The 20,892-nt window shown below is 42.2% G+C and overlaps 1 protein-coding gene across 1 annotated transcript in view; it reads left to right on the top strand.

The window, feature by feature from the left end:
* Positions 1 to 5,247: 5,247 nt before the first annotated feature.
* LOC115124815 (germ cell-specific gene 1-like protein) overlaps positions 5,248 to 20,892 on the top strand; it is a 35,068-nt gene continuing 19,423 nt past the window's right edge. The window contains exons 1-3 of the mRNA XM_065008411.1: positions 5,248 to 5,612; positions 6,828 to 6,875; positions 14,582 to 14,734. Of these exons, the coding sequence (XP_064864483.1) occupies positions 5,306 to 5,612; positions 6,828 to 6,875; positions 14,582 to 14,734 (508 nt within the window). The 5' untranslated portion in view covers positions 5,248 to 5,305. The remainder of the gene's footprint in view (positions 5,613 to 6,827; positions 6,876 to 14,581; positions 14,735 to 20,892) is intronic.

Here is a 20,892-nt window from a genome sequence, read left to right as displayed (position 1 = left end):
ATTTCCTCAATGAAAACAATGTACTGAGCAAATGTCAAATTGGCTTTTACCAAATTACCGTACAACAGACCATGTATTCACCCTGCACACCCTAATTGACAACCAAACAAACCAAAACAAAGGCAAAGTCTTCTCATGCTTTGTTGATTTCAAAAAGCCTTCGACTCAATCTGGCATGAGGGTCTGCTATACAAACTGATGGAAAGTGGTGTTGGGGGTAAAACATACGACATTAGAAAATCCATGTACACAAACAACAAGTGTGCGGTTAAAATTGGCAAAAAACACACACATTTCTTCACACAGGGTCGTGGGGTTAGACAGGGATGCAGCTTAAGCCCCACCCTCTTCAACATATATATCAACGAATTGGCGCGGGCACTAGAAAAGTCTGCAGCACCCGGCCTCCCCCTGCTAGAATCCGAAGTCAAATGTCTGCTGTTTGCTGATGATCTGGTGCTTCTGTCACCAACCAAGGAGGGCCTACAGCAGCACCTAGATCTTATGCACAGATTCTGTCAAACCTGGGCCCTGACAGTAAATCTCAGTAAGACCAAAATAATGGTGTTCCAAAAAAGGTCCAGTCACCAGGACCACAAATACAAATTCCATCTAGACACTGTTGCCCTAGAGCACACAAAAAACTATACATACCTTGGCCTAAACATCAGCGCCACAGGTAACTTCCACAAAGCTGTGAACGATCTGAGAGACAAGGCAAGAAGGGCATTCTATGCCATCAAAAGAAACATAAATTTCAACATACCAATTAGGATTTGGCTAAAAATACTCGAATCAGTCATAGAGCCCATTGCCCTTTATGGTTGTGAGGTCTGGGGTCCGCTGACCAACCAAGACTTCACAAAATGGGACAAACACCAAATTGAGACTCTGCACGCAGAATTCTGCAAAAATATCCTCCGTGTACAACGTAAAACACCAAATAATGCATGCAGAGCAGAAATAGGCCGATACCCACTAATGATCAAAATCCAGAAAAGAGACGTTAAATTCTACAACCACCTAAAAGGAAGCGATTCACAAACCTTCCATAACAAAGCCATCACCTACAGAGAGATGAACCTGGAGAAGAATCCCCTAAGCAAGCTGGTCCTGGGGCTCTGTTCACAAACACAAACACACCCTACAGAGCCCCAGGACAACAGCACAATTAGACCCAACCAAATCATGAGAAAACAAAAAGATAATTACTTAACACATTGGAAAGAATTAACAAAAAAATAGAGCAAACTAGAATGCTATTTGGCCCTACACAGAGAGTACACAGCGGCAGAATACCTGACCACTGTGACTGACCCAAAATTAAGGAAAGCTTTGACTATGTACAGACTCAGTGAGCATAGCCTTGCTATTGAGAAAGGTTGCCGTAGGCAGACATGGCTCTCAAGAGAAGACAGGCTATGTGCTCACTGCCCACAAAATGAGGTGGAAACTGAGCTGCACTTCCTAACCTCCTGCCCAATGTATGACCATATTAGAGAGACATATTTCCCCCAGATTACACAGATCCACAAAGAATTTGAAAACAAATCCAATTTTGAAAAACTCCCATATCTTTTGGGTGAAATTCCACAGTGTGCCATCACAGCAGCAAGATTTGTGACCTGTTGCCACGAGAAAAGGGCAACCAGTGAAGAACAAACAACATTGTAAATACAACCCATATTTATGCTTATTTATTTTATCTTGTGTCCTTTAACTATTTGTACATTGTATATATATACATAATATGACATTTGTAATGTCTTTACTGTTTTGAAACTTCTGTATGTGTAATGTTTACTGTTAATTTTTGTTGTTTTTCACTTTATATATTCACTTTGTATGTTGTCTACCTCACTTGCTTTGGCAATGTTAACACATGTTTCCCATGCCAATAAAGCCCTTGAATTGAATTGAATTGAATTGAATTGAATTGAGAGAGAGAGAGAGAGAGACAGAGAGAGAAGGAAAGACAGAGAGACAGAGAGAGAAGGAAAGACAGAGAGAGAGAGAGAGAGAGAGAGAGAGAGAGAGAGAGAGAGAGAGGGAAGGAAGGAAGGAAGGAAAGACAGAGAGAGAAAGAGAGAGAGAGTCGAGAGAGAGAGAGGGGGAAAGACAGAGAGAGTAGAAGGAGGAAAGACAGAGAGAGAGAGAGAGAGAGAGAGAGAGAGAGAGAGAGAGAGAGAGAGGAGGAAAGACAGAGAGAGGGGAGGAAAGAGAGAGAGAGAGAGAGAGAGAGAGAGAGAGAGAGAGAGGAGGAAAGACAGAGAGAGAGGAGAAGGAAAGACAGAGGGAGAGAGAAGGAAAGTCGGAGAGAGAGAGAGAGAGAGAGAGAGAGAGAGGCCAGACGCATACATTGCTGTCATTAATGCTGTAATGAATCTGGTTTCATACATAACTGTCATTAAATCTGTAATGAATCAAGTGGTGTGTATTCGTGGATGCCAAGGGAAGCCAGGCTTACCCCAAAAAATGTACCAAGAAAAAAACATACAAAATATTGTATCTTTCATCTCTCTGTGTCTTGTAAATGTCCTTCAATTCGCAAGAGGTTGAATGTATCTCACTGAGCAGACGAAACATTTGGCCTCCCTTGGTAAAAAAATATATATACAGCAATAGCCCATCAGCATTGAGCTTAACTGAGTGAGCTCAGCTGTGAAAGGTCCTGGGGCACCAAAAAATTTAGTTTCAAGAGAAGCCAGTTTGGATTTGGCTTCAGACCAATCACATCAAAAGTCAAATTTCAAGATTTTTTAAAATTGTTGCATCTTGTTGTCTTGTTGTGCTCCGGTGGCTAGCTAGCTAGCGTTGTTGCCCATGAAAGGAAGTTAGGCTAGAGAGCAAGCATTTTAGCCAGGTAGCCTTGGACAACAACAACTAAAAGTGTGTACTGTATGACTGAGTCATAGACATTTAGGCAGCATGAAAGAGGAGGATGGCATGGCCGTTTCTTGCCAGGTAGGGTGAGTCAACATGTTTTTTCTATTTGAGAGAGAGAGAGAGAAAGAGAGAGAGAGAGAGAGAGAGAGAGAGAGAGAGAGATCAGTACCATGGACAGCCAAATCATATTTAGCTTACATTGAATGGACTAAATTGTTTTGTGAATCTTTTAGTTGTCACTGTATTGGACTAGGCAGAGGTGATTTGATGATGTTGAAATGTTGTAGTTAAAATGGTGCTGGAATAGTGGAGGCAGCTCCTGGTTTCTTTGGGACTTGCGGTAACTCTCTGTGGTTCTAAATCAATAGTTGTTTAATAGTCTGAAAATGTCAGAAACATTACCTTGCTTGACCACGCTGTAGGTAATGTAACTGTTTGTTATAAGCCATATGTTTTAAAGACTTAACGGGAAGATGTTGCTCTCCAGGGCGAAAGTAGAATTAATTTCTTACCGGTAAGGGACACCCAAGTCCACGCACATGTTTTTTTATACTACAAAAATTACCAAAAAATTGTCCAAAAGCAAACAAGTGATACTGACACAACGATAAAGACAGTGAATAGCACACACACCGGGGATATGGCCGATGCTCTCTGCTGGTGTCAATAAGATAGGATACTGTTCGCTCAAGTAAGTTAAGAATTTTGATAACTAAAAGACAGATTGAAGTCTTTTCATTTTCAACAGTTTTTCAGCAATTGCATTTTTAAATATTGCCATATGCCTGACTTGTTCTCTCTGCTTTTCACTGACAGTCGCAACTCAACAATCATCTATTGGGTATCTATTGCAGCGCGCGCTGTCCAAATTGCGGGCCCTCGCGACTGTAGTCTATGCGATTTAAAACAATCCACAGATACATTTTTTAGAAGGTAATGATCCCCTGTGGCCAAATCATGCTTTCTGTTGTAGTAGCCCGTATTCAATGATTTCATGTATTTATGTATAGACAGGAGTAAGCTAATTAGGCTATACTATCGTTTTGGCAATTTACTTTAGGGAAAGCTTTGCCTAGCTTTATGGACACACCACACCGCCTATGCTTTTTAATGTGGCATAAACACAACCAGTCATGATGTTTTCATCTGATTGTCACACAATGGCGCTTCTGTAGGCTACCTGTGCACGTTCGTTCACTCACAAAATAATTTCAGCATCCAAACACCAACCTGCAATTTGATAAATGAAAAGAGACATCTGTTACTAAACACCCTCGTGTATTGTAGTGACATTCTGAGATTGTCATTAGACCCACACTTGTAGTCTGAATTGATGCATCCACCGTTGTCCACGCCCGCCTCGATCTCGGCCACTCATCTCGCCTTGAGTGTTCTCCTCAAACCACAATGCAATTTGGAGCAAATACCACCCGGTTTCCAGTCATTTAGAAACATGCTCATGCGGCTGACATGCAGTAGGGTTAAATAATGGTGTAATAGCCTACAGTTTTTTGGGCATGTTGTATTAACTGTGATAAGCTCAGGTTTGTCCTGTACTGTGTAACCCCCACTACTTATTTTGCCGGGATGCGGTACCATACAGGACCGTACCACCTGACTTTCAACCCTGCTCTCCGGTTTTGGAATGAAACAAATGTGTGGTTGAATTTATTCTACACTGTGTCTTCTTATTGTCTCGGCCTTAGGTCTATATATCACGGTGTCAAGACATGAACTAACAGGTTATAGAGCAAACAACGCAATTATCACAACACATAGGTTGTAGTATGGATTTCCTTCCTGGATTGGCTTCCCCAATGATTTTACCAATGCGTCGCAAGTGAATGAATCTGATTTCATACATTACTGTCATTTAATGCTGTAATGAATCTGATTTCATACATTACTGTGAATGTGTGTGAATGAGTGTGAGTGTGTGGAAACTAGTGTGTGTTGCCATGGGTGATGACACATCAGTACACTCATAGAATGTCCTCGTGTGTGTGTCATGTGTGGGGAGGTCATGATAGAGGGAGGAGGGTTGGGGGAAAGGAATGTTGACTTTGATGCCAAGGGACTCAACCAATTCCACAACACAAACACACACACACCATAATTGATATGATGGGAGGAGAGAGGGGGGATACTAAATAAATGGGAGAGGGAATGAGAGAGAGAGGCGGGGAGAAGGGGGGATATGATGATGAGGAGGAGTGTTAGCTACAAAGTCTCAGAGTACCAGGCTCAGAAGAACATATTTGAGGATTAGCTCGTCATGCAGGAGTCTCGCGCAACTGTAATTACCCGCAGTATAGTAACGGAATGCCCGATTATCCTACATTAGGAGGATCTAAGGAAAAATCGCCATATACTGTGTTAAACCTTGGGATTAGCGCGTCTGCCTTTCCCGGTTGCTGTTATGGGGGGGATAGACCGGCGGCGGAGAGTATCTCTGGCTATTACGTTGAACTTCCTCGCGCTGATTCTAGCCGTTGTCGCGTTGACTACAAGCTACTGGTGCGAGGGGACACGGAAAGTGGCGAAACCTTTCTGTACGGGACCGGTCACCACCACCAGACAGTCGTTCTGTATCAGGTTCAACAGCTCGAACATTAATGACAGCAGACTGGTCCAGTACATCTGGGAGACCGGCGAGGACAAGTACCTTATGAGGAAGTTCCACACCGGGATCTGGTTTTCGTGCGAGGAGAATGTTAATATGACAGGTAAGAGAGATAAACTCCGGGAACAAAACTTTTTTCGCGCACTGCGATGTGACGCAGCTGTACGCATGGCACTAGTCCGTCTTTTTAATGGAAAGTTAGAATTGGGTTCTCAGAATTATAGACTATGCTAATGTTTAGTCTAGACCTATGTAATTGTTCTTGTCTTTTGAGTGAAATATCCAATGATTTTCTGTCAGCTGCCAGCACACTCACTCACACACACATTAAAACGATCGTCTGTATTTAATTACGCACAAACGCAAAATCCTTAAAAATGTGACTGTGGTTGTTTTTACTCTGAGATTTTCATAATCATATTATGAATATTATGCATTTTACATATAAAACAAATCTAACAAAAACGTTTTTTTTTTTTTTAAATTTACGAGAAAGTATAAAAATCATATTTAATTTAGCTGTTTATATTAAAGGGAAAATCTACAGTTCAAACTATAACTAAGCTGCAACCCCGCCACGATGTTGTTAAAAAACTGAGGGACGGGGCTGGAGAAATGTAACCGCTCTCAAAATCATAGACAGAGCTATGGATGCAAGGACTGACCAGCCATGATATCAAAATTCTAGGTCAAGGTCCTGTAAATATACTGTTCTCTCTGCTATCGCACGGCAAGCAGTACCAGAGCACGGAGTCTAGATCCAAAAGGCACATTATGAACAGCTTCTACCCCCAAGCTATAAGACTGCTGAACAATTAATCAAATAGCCACCCGGACTAATGACATTGACCATCCCTTTGTTTTTAGACTGCTGCTACTCGCTGTTTGTTATTCCAACCTACATGTACAAACTACCTTGACCAACCTATACCCCGCACATTGACTCCGTAACGGTATAGCCGTTGTATAGCTGTATAGCCTCGTTATTGTTATGTCATTTTATTGTGTTACTTTTTTATTTTATTTTTACTTGAGTTGATTTATTAAATATTTTCTTAACTCTTTCTTGAACGGCATTGTTTGTTAAGGGCTTGTAGGTAAGCATTTCACGGTACACCTGTTGTATTCGCCGCATGTGACAAATAACATTCGATTTGATTTGATGAGAAGCTGAGTAGTAGAATCAGGTGTTTCATCAGGGATGGAGCTAAAGACTAGACTCGGTTAGCCACCCCTTTACCCAGACATGCGCCTTAGAAAGCTGATGATCGAGTGTTTGATTGTATTGTGTTTGATTGTGTGGCATATTCTATTTCAGGTGAAAACTGCAGAAGTTTCATTTATGTTGCGCCCTCACACGAAAGAGGTAGGTTTTGCATAATAACATGTTATTACACTTTTTCTATTAATCTGTGAATGGCTATGGGTGTTGTTGTTTTATTTCAAGATTCCAGTCATCTCTCATATTAGGAATTGCAAGTGCAGCTCGAAAGGTGCAACTTGCTCGAAGGGTGCAAATTGAACCCAGTCACTTAATAGTCCTGGAGTATGGTCTCATGCTGGGCTCTACTGAGATTGAAGTTATCCTTAGATTTATTTGAAAGTGTGAATTAAAAAGTGAAAACCTACAGTAGCATAATTTAAGAGGATTAGAAATGCTGGGTTTTCCTGGGGAGCTACTGCACTGTAACAAATTGTTGTACATTTACAGCAACACTTTTACAGTAACTCTATATTACAGTACAGTGCTGTAAAGGCCAATTCATTTTCGGGGCTCAATTACCATTCCTCTAAACTGCTGTAAAATTACAACAATTGCTGTACTTTCATAATACAATTTTACATTAAATTACTGTATGATCTGTTTAGCTGTTTCTACAGCAGCATACTGCGAATTATGGTGCATTGTAGGAAAATGTTGTGGGTGGCGAAATAATCTCCGTCTCATTAACATTATTTTGAGGCGAGCCTTGTAAGCGGCTATATTTGTTGCAACCATTAGTGAAAATTCTGTACCCCACTGATTAAACTAAAATTTCGTATTTATTTCTGAAATTCATCTTGTAAGTCTACAGTAATTTACTGTAATTCAGTAACACCCCCACATAATACATTATCATACTGTGTTTTTGCAGTCTAAAAACGTTCTTCTGTAAATCTACAGTAATTTACTGTAATTCAGTTCCACCCAGCCTTTTGTTGCTGCATGGTTTTGTTGTGGCTCATTAACACATGTTGATGTGTTCCTTGTAAGAGGCCATACTTGTTGCCCTGTTAGCAAGAGTGCTATACCAATTTAAGTGATATGTAGTAGTAGTGCCTTAATTAACCATAAACTGCATATCAGAATTAGATCAGAGGGGCAGCAAGTCTCAAACCTTAAATAATGGTTGAGCGTTTAGCCATGTCTTTTTTAAATCTGTTTTAGCTTGTAGTCACTGTCAGTTTAGAAGAGTTTCTTACAGATCATCAACAGACAAAATCATGTTTTTCATGAAATTGCATGATATTTTAAGTAATCTTGATAAAATTATGAAAAATAACTGTTGCTTCTACATTGATAAAGTTTGATCATAATGTTACTGGTCCCCCTCCCCCATGTCAAACACTTGGATGAATTATTAAGGGCACAAGGTGACATCACTTTAACTCTCATTTTAATACACCAATGGTAACATGATATTCTCTTTAACTAATTTAAATAAGTACCGCCTTGTAACTAACATCAGAGAAGGCGTGTTTGCAGAGGGGGCGTGGTTTATACAGTTAGATCGTTCAAATCTCTGACGCAGTTGTCAAGAAAGCACATCAGTCAGTGATGCTGTAAAGCATATGACAAAATACATGCCAAATGGGAGATATTTAAATATATATATCTATATATACGTACACAGGGCTTTTAGAAATTATTCAGACCCCTTGACTTTTTCCACATTTTGTTACATTACAGGCTTATTCTAAAATTAATTTAATCGTTTTTTTCCCCTCTTCAATCTACACACGATATCCCATAATGACAAAGAAAAAACAGATATCTAAGAAATGTTTACTAATTTATTTTAAAAAAATGTAAAATGATATATTACATTTACATAAGTATTCAGACCCTTTACTCAATACTTCGTTGAAGCACCTTTGGCAGCGATTACAGCCTCTTTACTTTACATTTACTCAAGTATGACAATTGAGTACTTGTTCCATCACTGCTGCTTTGAGTTTGCCAAAAAAAACACCTAATTTATGAGAAACAAGATTCTTTGGTCTGATGAACTCTTGAATGCCAAGTGTCACGTCTGGAGGAAACCTGGCACCATCCCTACGGTGAAGCATGGTGGTGGCAGAATCATGCTGTGGGGATGTTTTTCTGCGGCAGAGACTGGGAGACTATATATATATATACAATCTCATTGATGCAATGTTAGTGTTGTCTGAGTTGTTTTGTGTGTCACCAAATTAGCTTGAGATGATTTTACTGCAACCCTGCTCACTGTATCCATGTTGCTTGATAGAGGCGTTTCAAAGAGCTGTCAGTCAAGGTGAGCTCATGAATATAAGGTCCCCACCCACTCTGCCTGTCTTTTCAAACTTCCTGGTTTACATTTACATTTAAGTCATTTAGCAGACGCTCTTATCCAGAGCGACTTACAAATTGGACATTGGTTGTTAGCCATGAGAGAAAAAGTACTTTTTAGAATGACTGTTCAGGACATTTAAATTATTTAATGGTTGAATATTTACCCCTTAAGCCCTCTACTATATCTGGTAGTGATATAAAATACAAATTATTATTTGGTATACTGTAATATAGAATTACATAACTGTTAGCAATTGCTGCAGTTTTATTAAAATACTTTTTATCAAAGTACTTTATTGCTGTTTTACTGTATATTTCCTGCAGCATTCTGTAAATTATAGTGCATTGCGGTAAAATGTTTGGGGAGGGGGAAAGAATCGCTGGCTCATTAGCATCTTTGGAGGCTTGCCATGTAAGTGGCTATATTTGTTGCACCCGTTAGTGGGAACGCTGTACCAATTCAAGGGATGTGTGATAATGCCATAATAATGTAATGCATATAGGGGACAGGTTAGAGTGATAATAACTCCTAAACTGTTTATGTTGAATATTAAGCCATGTAGGGTATTTTGAAGACCTACCTATTGTTAAACTACAACAATGTTCCTAGTAACGGTTACAGAAGCGTTTTACTTGCTGTGACTGAGATACACTACATGGCCAAAAGTATGTGGACACAGCTTCAAATGAGTGGATTTGGCTATTTCAGCCACACCGGGTGTATAAAATCAAGCACACAGCCATGCATTCTCCATAGACAAACATTGGCAGTAGAACGGCCTTACTTGAAGAGCTCAGTGACGTTCAACTTGGCACCGTCATAGGATGCCACCTTTCCAACAAGTCAGTTCGTCAAATTTCTGCCCTGCCAGAGCTGCCCCTTTGTGAGTGCTGTTGTTGTGAAGTGGAAACATCTAGGAGCAACAACGGCTCAGCCGCAAAGTGGTGGACCACACGGGCTCACAGAACGGGACCACTGAGTACTGAAGCACGTAGCGCATAAAAAACGCCTGTCCTCGGTTGCAACACTCACCACCGAGTTCCAAACTGCCTCTAGAAGCAACGTGCATGTCAGTCAGACATCCCTCCTTCATTTGTTTTACCTCCTCTGTGTCGGCACATTCTTTCCGTGCCTAATTCACTTCAATACAAAATACTAAAATACTGTTCAACACACACACACACACACACACACACACACACACACACACACACACACACATCCTCTCTGTGCCTAATTCGAGTCCAATGTCACTGTCTCCGTACCCAAAATGGGCATTATCATGATACATTTCTAACTGAGTTTTGTTCGTTTTAATGTAATTGATCTCAGTTCTGATTTCATCCAATAAATCCTTTCTCTGTGCTTTTGTGACGGGGGATATGTTGGCTAGGAGGCTTAAGTTATAGTAATAGCTACAGGGATACTCTCAGGTAGACAACAACAACAAGAAAAGTACAAAACTGCGAAAGAGGCACGTATGTGAGATTCAGTCGAATAAATCACAGACTGCCTTCATCTCTTTAATACACACCTTAATCCTGCGGTGTAATAAAAATGATCACCTTTGATTAATCATTGAAATCCCATTTAAGAGTTTGGTCAGAACAAGTCAAAAGGATTGGTCTATCGCTAAGAGATATGAATAGATTCAATTATTCATCTAGGTCTAAGGCCTACTTTTAAACTTTTAAATTCTAACTATTTTTTGGGCAGCACTTTTTCTACAGGTATTAAAGCACAGTCTATGTAATTACACTGTAACTGGTTAGTAATAACATGTAGTTATTATTGCCATGCCAACGTTAAAACGCTACATTAAGTTGCCCCCTATTACTATGTAACAACTCAGTAATAACTACAGTAAAAACCCTAGTAACAACATCACTTATTGCAAAAAAATATTAAAAAATTTAACTAGGCAAGTCAGTTAAGAACAAATTCTTATTTTCAATGACGGCCTAGGAAGAGTGGGTTAACTGCCTGTTCAGGGGCAGAACGACAGATTTGTACCTTGTCAGCTCAGGGATTTGAACTTGCAACCTTCCGGTTACTAATCCAACGCTCTAACCACTAGGCTACCCTGTCGCCCCAAGGACTGTGTAATCACACATCCCACTTGCTAAAGGGTATTCCATATTTCCTTGTTTCCACTATGTCACTACTGTTTTGTAATTACACGGTTGAACTTCACCTGTTAATGACCATGGTAATAACGCCAGCCAAATTGTGACCTTCTTACATGTACCCAGGGTTGATACCATCTTGCCCTAATAGGCTAGGAGCTGGCAACAACAATTGTAACAAGGCAGATTGTTTTCAGTTGTTCGTATAACCCTTTTAGTTACATTGTACTTACAATATAGTCATCTTTAACCGCATGTTATTACAATGTTGTTACAAATTATATACATGTATTTACAGTGTAATTCAATGTAAAAATGAAAACTTGTTAATTGCTATGTAATTACAATGTAACAATGTAAGTGTTGCAGTCAATAGGCTTACTAGGAGCAATAAGGAGACAGGAGAAAAGGTTCTGTTTGACTTTTCTTTAATGGGTTTAACAAAGATTAATATTCAAAAGCATTCAAATTCATTTCCCTGTTTCAGACTCATGACAATAACTACTTTAGTGAGTAAAATGTACAAACACAGGGTCGCTACGCTAGCTAGTATTCCCCCATGCATTCATTCACATGTAACAACAGAAACATGCCATTTCAACCATTTTACTGAGTTACAGTTCATATAGGGAAATGATTCAATTGAAATATATTCATTAGACCCTAATCTATGGATGTCACATGACTGGGCAGGAGTGCAGCCATGGGTGGATATAGACCAACCCACTTGGGAGCCAGGCCCAGCCAATCAAAATTAGTTTTCCCCACAAAAGGGCTTTATTACAGACAGAAATACGTTTCATCAGCTGTCCGGGTGGTTGATCTCAGATGATCCCACAGGTGACAAAGCCGGATGTGGAGGTCCTGGGTTGGCATGGTTACACGTGGTCTGCGGTTGCGAGGCCGGTTGTACATACTGCTAAATTCTCTAAAACTATGTTGGCGGCGGCTTATGGTAGAGAAATTAACATTAAATTCTCTGGCAACAGCTCTGGTGGACATTCCTGCAGTCAGCATGCTAATTGCATGCATTGTGCTGTGTGACAAAACTACATTTTAGAGTAGCCTTTTATTGTCCCCAGCACAAGGTGCACCTATGTAATTATCATGCTGTTATGCCACACCTGTCAGATGGATGGACTACTAAAAATTTGAGAAAAATAATAATATTTTTTTGCGGATGGAACATTTCTAGGATCTTTACATGTTGCGTTTATATTTTTGTTTGGTAAAGGTTGCCTACCCTCACTGTATCTGCAAGCTGTTGGATACAGCGCATATGCCAAGACCAGAGTGGGCACAACAGTTTTTTGTGACAAAACCATCAGTTGAGTTGAAAATGCGATGGAAACCAATTAAACTTGTATTTTTCATTCGGTACATGGGAATTTAACAGCAATAGTTATTTTTATATACGTTACGTCATCACACAACAGCTTTCCACAAATAGTCAGTTTAATGGAAACACATCTCTGCTGGAATAAGTTTCAGCAGTTGGATGTGTAATTACACAGTCCTTGTTCTAGACATGTTTATGACTGATCCCGCTAAACCCTATTACCATGTAATAGCATAGTAATACTACGTTGCTGCTATGTTGTTACTACGTTGTGACTATGGTTTTACTGTGTTGTTACTATGTTGTTACTACGTTGTGACTATGGTTTTACTGTGTTGTTACTATGTTGTTACTACGTTGTGACTATGGTTTTACTGTGTTGTTACTATGTTGTTACTGTGTTGTTACATGTTGTTACCTTGTTGTTACCATGTTGTTACTACATCATTACTACGTTGTTACTACGTTGTTACTATGTTGTTACTACTTTGTTACTATGTGGTTACTGTGTTGTTACTACGTTGTTACTACTTTGTTACTATGTTGTTACTGTGTTGTTATTGGATTGTTACTGTGTTACTGAGTTGTTACTACATTGTTACCTTGTTGTTACTATGGTGCTACTACGTTGTTACTATGTTGTTACGATGTTGTTACTACTTTGTTACTGTGTTGTTATTGCATTGTTACTGTGTTGTTACTACGTTGTTACTATGTTGTTACTACGTTGTTACTATGTTGTTACTACGTTGTTACTGTGTTGATATTGCATTGTTACTGTGTTACTGAGTTGTTACTACATTGTTACCTTGTTGTTACCTTGTTGTTACCTTGTTGTTACTATGGTGCTACTGTGTTGTTACTACGTTTTTACCTTTTTGTTACTACATTGCCACTGTGTTACTGAGTTGTTACTATCTTGTTACTACATTGTTACCTTGTTGTTACTGTGTTGTTACTATATTGTTACTACGTTGTTACTGTGTTGTTACTGCATTGTTACTATGTTGTTACTGTGTTGTTACCTTGTGGTTACTGTGTTGTTACCTTGTGGTTACTGTGTTGTTACTACGTTGTTACTACATTGTTACTACGTTGTTACCTGGTTGTTACTGTGTTGTTACTGCGTTGTTATTGCGTTGTTACTGTGTTACTGAGTTTTTACTACGTTGTTACCTTGTTGTTACTACGTTGCTACTACGTCGTTACTATGTTGTTACTATGTTGTTACTATGTTGTTACTACGTTGTTACTACGTTGTTATTGTGTTGCTACTGTGTTGTTACTACGTTGTTACTACGTTGTTATTGTGTTGCTACTGTGTTGTTACTATGTTGTTACCTTGTGGTTACTGTGTTGTGGTTACTGTGTTGTTACCTTGTGGTTACTGTGTTGTTACTACGTTGTTACCTTGTTGTTACTGTGTTGTTACTACGTTGTTACCTTGTTGTTACTGTGTTGTTACTACGTTGTTACCTTGTTGTTACTGTGTTGTTACCTTGTTGTTACCGTGTTGTTACTACGTTGTTACTACGTTGTTACCTTGTTGTTACTGTGTTGTTACTACGTTGTTACCTTGTTGTTACTGTGTTGTTACTACGTTGTTACCTTGTTGTTACTGTGTTGTTACCTTGTTGTTACTGTGTTGTTACCTTGTTGTTATTATGTTGTTATGACGTTACAACGTTGTTACTACAGCTTTACTGTGTAGTTGCACAGTAATAGGGGGCAACTTAATGTAGTGTTAGAAGCCCGCAATCATATCAAGGACCATTCATCCCATCCTCCATAACACAGGCAGCGAGTGTAGGTCAGGTGGTGTGTCTGTCTGTCTCTTAGAGACAGATGAATCTTCATCGTTACAGTGGAGGTTAATGATATGGTGAATGGGTCACCGGTCCAACTCCCTTTCCTATCCTCCCCCTCAATGTATGTGTCTCTATATTCCCTCCCTCCCTCCCTCCCTCTCCTCTCCCTCTTTCCCATCCCCTTGCCTCTCTCTCTCTCTCTCTCTCTCCCTCTCTGTGTGTAGGAGTGCTGTGGCTGTGTATCGTGGCAGAGTGTCTTTATATTCTCCTCCTGGCCACCGGAGGCATCCTCATGTCCATAGAGGCGTGTCACTTAGGAAACGTCATCAACGGACTCAAACTCAACGCCTTCGCTGCCATGTTCACTGTCCTGTCAGGTAACAACACTTTACATGCTCTCTTATGTGTGTGTGCCTCTTGCTATTGAATCAGTCACTTTTCTCCTCTCCTCATTATTCCTCTCAGGTAGAAAAGTGTTTAGTTTGTTTGTTTGTTGCTGATTGGGACTACAGAAACCCTTTAGATCATCACGGTCTTCATGCTGGCAGCTTTAGGCAGCTTTACTCAGTGAGGGGCCCTAAAACAGTGACTTACTTATACCCATGGAGCACTGCTCACTGCTATCTGTGGGTCTGCAGACTGGGCTGGACTTGAAATCTACTCTTCCATTTATACTATGAGGCGTTGTCTTTTTCAGACAGCTTGTCTCGTTTTATCTGGATTAGTATTCATCTGGTCCTGTCGTCTGAGTTCGTCTGCAGACGCAATACTCCAGTGTTCTGTTGGCTACGTGATGGTCTAGATGTTCTATTAGCTATGTGATGGTCTAGATGTTCTGTTGGCTATGTGATGGTCTAGATGTTCTGTTGGCTACGTGATGGTCTAGATGTTCTGTTGGCTATGTGATGGTCTAGATGTTCTGTTGGCTACGTGATGGTCTAGATGTTCTATTAGCTATGTGATGGTCTAGATGTTCTGTTGGCTACGTGATGGTCTAGATGTTCTGTTGGCTACGTGATGGTCTAGATGTTCTGTTGGCTATGTGATGGTCTAGATGTTCTGTTGGCTACGTGATGGTCTAGATGTTCTGTTGGCTACGTGATGGTCTAGATGTTCTGTTGGCTATGTGATGGTCTAGATGTTCTGTTGGCTACGTGATGGTCTAGATGTTCTGTTGGCTACGTGATGGTCTAGATGTTCTGTTGGCTATGGTGATGGTCTAGATGTTCTGTTGGCTACGTGATGGTCTAGATGTTCTGTTGGCTACGTGATGGTCTAGATGTTCTGTTGGCTATGTGATGGTCTAGATGTTCTGTTGGCTACGTGATGGTCTAGATGTTCTGTTGGCTACGTGATGGTCTAGATGTTCTGTTGGCTATGTGATGGTCTAGATGTTCTGTTGGCTACGTGATGGTCTAGATGTTCTGTTGGCTAACTGCTGGTCTAGATGTTCTATTAGCTACGTGATGGTCTAGATGTTCTGTTGGCTACGTGATGGTCTAGATGTTCTGTTGGCTATGTGATGGTCTAGATGTTCTGTTGGCTATGTGATGTTTTGATGTTCTGTGGCTAAGTGATGGTTTATATGTTCTTTTGGCTAAGTGATGGTCTAGATGTTCTGTTGGCTAAGTGATGGTCTAGACTTTGGACCCTCCGGTCTGGTTTAGATTCTCCTGGACTATGCGCAAATGCTTGTCCATCCAGGAATAGGCTTAAAGCCTCTTGGCACTCTCCAAACATCTTGGCTGTCATCCCAACCTCTTGGCTGTCATCCAAACCTCTTGGCTGTCGTCCCAACCGATTGGCTGTCTCCAAACCTCTTGGCTGTCTCCAAACCTCTTGGCAGTCTCCAAACCTCTTGTCTTGCGTCCAGGTCATTTGCGGTTGTTTGGCACTCGTATTATATTGGTAATTCAATGTTTTTGTTCTTGATGAAGGCATTAACAGTAACCTCAGAAATCCACAAAATGTACCATCGAACTGAACTCTGAAACGTAACGGGGATAATTTCATCGGCAGTGTTGGCTGAAATGGGGGTCATCACTAAAGACTACTGTAGGTAGAAATTGGTTCGCAGATATAAACCAAGAGTAAACAATGAAATGGCAGAAAACGTTTCGTTTTATGTTCCCCATTAATGGAATGGATGACCAAACCACCTCAAATCAACCACTGATTTAACTGGCATGTAAAAAAACAGTTAAACTGTTCTCAAATGAACATAGTCTCATCTCAGGGAGTTATCCTGTCCTGTCTACAGTCTCATCTCAGGGGAGTTATCCTGTCCTGTCTACAGTCTCATCTCAGGGGAGTTATCCTGTCCTGTCCTGTCTACATCTCAGGGGAGTTATCCTGTCCTGTCTACATCTCAGGGGAGTTATCCTGTCCTGTCTACATCTCAGGGGAGTTATCCTGTCCTGTCTACAGTCTCATCTCAGGGGAGTTATCCTGTCCTGTCTACAGTCTCATCTCAGGAGAGTTATCCTGTCCTGTCTACATCTCAGGGGAGTTATCCTGTCCTGTCTACATCTCAGGGGAGTTATCCTGTCCTGTCTACAGTCTCATCTCAGGAGAGTTATCATGTCCTGTCTACAGTCTCATTTCAGGGGAGTTATCCTGTCCTGTCTACATCTCAGGGGAGTTATCCTGTCCTGTCTACAGTCTCATCTCAGGAGAGTTATCCTGTCCTGCCTACAGTCTCATCTCAGGGGAGTTATCCTGTCCTGTCTACAGTCTCATCTCAGGAGAGTTATCCTGTCCTGTCTACAGTCTCATCTCAGGGGAGTTATCCTGTCCTGTCTACAGTCTCATCTCAGGGGAGTTATCCTGTCCTGTCTACAGTCTCATCTCAGGGGAGTTATCCTGTCCTGTCTACATCTCAGGGGAGTTATCCTGTCCTGTCTACAGTCTCATCTCAGGGGAGTTATCCTGTCCTGCCTACAGTCTCATCTCAGGAGAGTTATCCTGTCCTGTCCTGTCTACAACTCAGGGGAGTTATCCTGTCCTGTCTACATCTCAGGGGAGTTATCCTGTCCTGTCTACATCTCAGGGGAGTTATCCTGTCCTGTCTACAGTCTCATCTCAGGGGAGTTATCCTGTCCTGTCCTGTCTACATCTCAGGGGAGTTATCCTGTCCTGTCTACATCTCAGGGGAGTTATCCTGTCCTGTCTACATCTCAGGGGAGTTATCCTGTCCTGTCTACAGTCTCATCTCAGGGGAGTTATCCTGTCCTGTCTACAGTCTCATCTCAGGAGAGTTATCCTGTCCTGTCTACATCTCAGGGGAGTTATCCTGTCCTGTCTACATCTCAGGGGAGTTATCCTGTCCTGTCTACAGTCTCATCTCAGGAGAGTTATCATGTCCTGTCTACAGTCTCATTTCAGGGGAGTTATCCTGTCCTGTCTACATCTCAGGGGAGTTATCCTGTCCTGTCTACAGTCTCATCTCAGGAGAGTTATCCTGTCCTGCCTACAGTCTCATCTCAGGGGAGTTATCCTGTCCTGTCTACATTCTCATCTCAGGAGAGTTATCCTGTCCTGTCTACAGTCTCATCTCAGGGGAGTTATCCTGTCCTGTCTACAGTCTCATCTCAGGGGAGTTATCCTGTCCTGTCTACAGTCTCATCTCAGGGGAGTTATCCTGTCCTGTCCTGTCTACATCTCAGGGGAGTTATCCTGTCCTGTCTACAGTCTCATCTCAGGGGAGTTATCCTGTCCTGCCTACAGTCTCATCTCAGGAGAGTTATCCTGTCCTGTCCTGTCTACATCTCAGGGGAGTTATCCTGTCCTGTCTACATCTCAGGGGAGTTATCCTGTCCTGTCTACATCTCAGGGGAGTTATCCTGTCCTGTCTACAGTCTCATCTCAGGGGAGTTATCCTGTCCTGTCCTGTCTACATCTCAGGGGAGTTATCCTGTCCTGTCTACATCTCAGGGGAGTTATCCTGTCCTGTCTACATCTCAGGGGAGTTATCCTGTCCTGTCTACAGTCTCATCTCAGGGGAGTTATCCTGTCCTGTCTACAGTCTCATTTCAGGGGAGTTATCCTGTCCTGTCTACATCTCAGGGGAGTTATCCTGTCCTGTCTACAGTCTCATCTCAGGAGAGTTATCCTGTCCTGCCTACAGTCTCATCTCAGGGGAGTTATCCTGTCCTGTCTACAGTCTCATCTCAGGAGAGTTATCCTGTCCTGTCCAGTCTCATCTCAGGGGAGTTAGTCTCATCTCAGGGGAGTTATCCTGTCCTGTCTACAGTCTCATCTCAGGGGAGTTATCCTGTCCTGTCTACAGTCTCATCTCAGGGGAGTTATCCTGTCCTGTCCTGTCTACATCTCAGGGGAGTTATCCTGTCCTGTCTACAGTCTCATCTCAGGGGAGTTATCCTGTCCTGCCTACAGTCTCATCTCAGGAGAGTTATCCTGTCCTGTCTACAGTCTCATCTCAGGGGAGTTATCCTGTCCTGTCCTGTCTACATCTCAGGGGAGTTGTCCTGTCCTGTCTACAGTCTCATCTCAGGGGAGTTATCCTGTCCTGTCTACAGTCTCATCTCAGGGGAGTTATCCTGTCCTGCCTACAGTCTCATCTCAGGAGAGTTATCCTGTCCTGTCTACAGTCTCATCTCAGGGGAGTTATCCTGTCCTGTCTACAGTCTCATTTCAGGGGAGTTATCCTGTCCTGTCTACAGTCTCATCTCAGGGGAGTTATCCTGTCCTGTCTACATCTCAGGGGAGTTATCCTGTCCTGTCTACAGTCTCATCTCAGGGGAGTTATCCTGTCCTGTCTACAGTCTCATCTCAGGGGAGTTATCCTGTCCTGTCTACAGTCTCATCTCAGGAGAGTTATCCTGTCCTGTCTACAGTCTCATCTCAGGGGAGTTATCCTGTCCTGTCTACAGTCTCATTTCAGGGGAGTTATCCTGTCCTGTCTACAGTCTCATCTCAGGGGAGTTATCCTGTCCTGTCTACAGTCTCATCTCAGGAGAGTTATCCTGTCCTGTCTACAGTCTCATCTCATGGGAGTTATCCTGTCTACAGTCTCATCTCAGGGGAGTTGTCCTGTCTACAGTCTCATCTCAGGGGAGTTATCCTGTCTACAGTCTCATCTCAGGGGAGTTATCCTGTCCTGTCTACAGTCTCATCTCAGGGGAGTTATCCTGTCCTGTCTACAGTCTCATCTCAGGGGAGTTATCCTGTCCTGTCTACAGTTTCATCTCAGGGGAGTTATCCTGTCCTGCCTACAGTCTCATCTCAGGGGAGTTATCCTGTCTACAGTCTCATCTCAGGGGAGTTATCCTGTCCTGCCTACAGTCTCATCTCAGGGGAGTTATCCTGTCCTGCCTACAGTCTCATCTCAGGGGAGTTATCCTGTCTACAGTCTCATCTCAGGGGAGTTATCCTGTCCTGTCTACAGTCTCATCTCAGGAGAGTTATCCTGTCCTGTCTACAGTCTCATCTCAGGGGAGTTATCCTGTCCTGTCTACAGTCTCATCTCAGGGGAGTTATCCTGTCCTGTCTACATCTCAGGGGAGTTATCCTGTCTACAGTCTCATCTCAGGGGAGTTATCCTGTCTACAGTCTCATCTCAGGGGAGTTATCCTGTCCTGTCTACAGTCTCATCTCAGGGGAGTTATCCTGTCCTGTCTACAGTCTCATCTCAGGGGAGTTATCCTGTCCTGTCTACAGTCTCATCTCAGGGGAGTTATCCTGTCCTGCCTACAGTCTCATCTCAGGGGAGTTATCCTGTCCTGCCTACAGTCTCATCTCAGGGGAGTTATCCTGTCCTGTCTACAGTCTCATCTCAGGGGAGTTATCCTGTCCTGTCTACAGTCTCATCTCAGGGGAGTTATCCTGTCCTGTCTACAGTCTCATCTCAGGGGAGTTATCCTGTCCTGTCCTGTCTACATCTCAGGGGAGTTATCCTGTCCTGTCTACAGTCTCATCTCAGGGGAGTTATCCTGTCCTGCCTACAGTCTCATCTCAGGAGAGTTATCCTGTCCTGTCCTGTCTACATCTCAGGGGAGTTATCCTGTCCTGTCTACATCTCAGGGGAGTTATCCTGTCCTGTCTACATCTCAGGGAGTTATCCTGTCCTGTCTACAGTCTCATCTCATCCTGTCCTGTCCTGTCTACATCTCAGGGGAGTTATCCTGTCCTGTCTACAACTCAGGGGAGTTAGTCTCATCTCAGGGAGTTATCCTGTCCTGTCTACAGTCTCATCTCAGGGGAGTTATCCTGTCCTGTCTACAGTCTCATTTCAGGGGAGTTATCCTGGTCTACATCTCAGGGAGTTATCCTGTCCTGTCTACAGTCTCATCTCAGGAGAGTTATCCTGTCCTGCCTACAGTCTCATCTCAGGGGAGTTATCCTGTCCTGTCTACAGTCTCATCTCAGGAGAGATATCCTGTCCTGTCTACAGTCTCATCTCAGGGGAGTTATCCTGTCCTGTCTACAGTCTCATCTCAGGGGAGTTATCCTGTCCTGTCTACAGTCTCATCTCAGGGGAGTTATCCTGTCCTGTCCTGTCTACATCTCAGGGGAG

Source organism: Oncorhynchus nerka, linkage group LG23, assembly GCF_034236695.1.
Source record: "Oncorhynchus nerka isolate Pitt River linkage group LG23, Oner_Uvic_2.0, whole genome shotgun sequence".
Taxonomy (NCBI): Eukaryota; Metazoa; Chordata; class Actinopteri; order Salmoniformes; family Salmonidae; genus Oncorhynchus; species Oncorhynchus nerka.
This window is presented reverse-complemented; position numbering and strand designations above follow the sequence as displayed.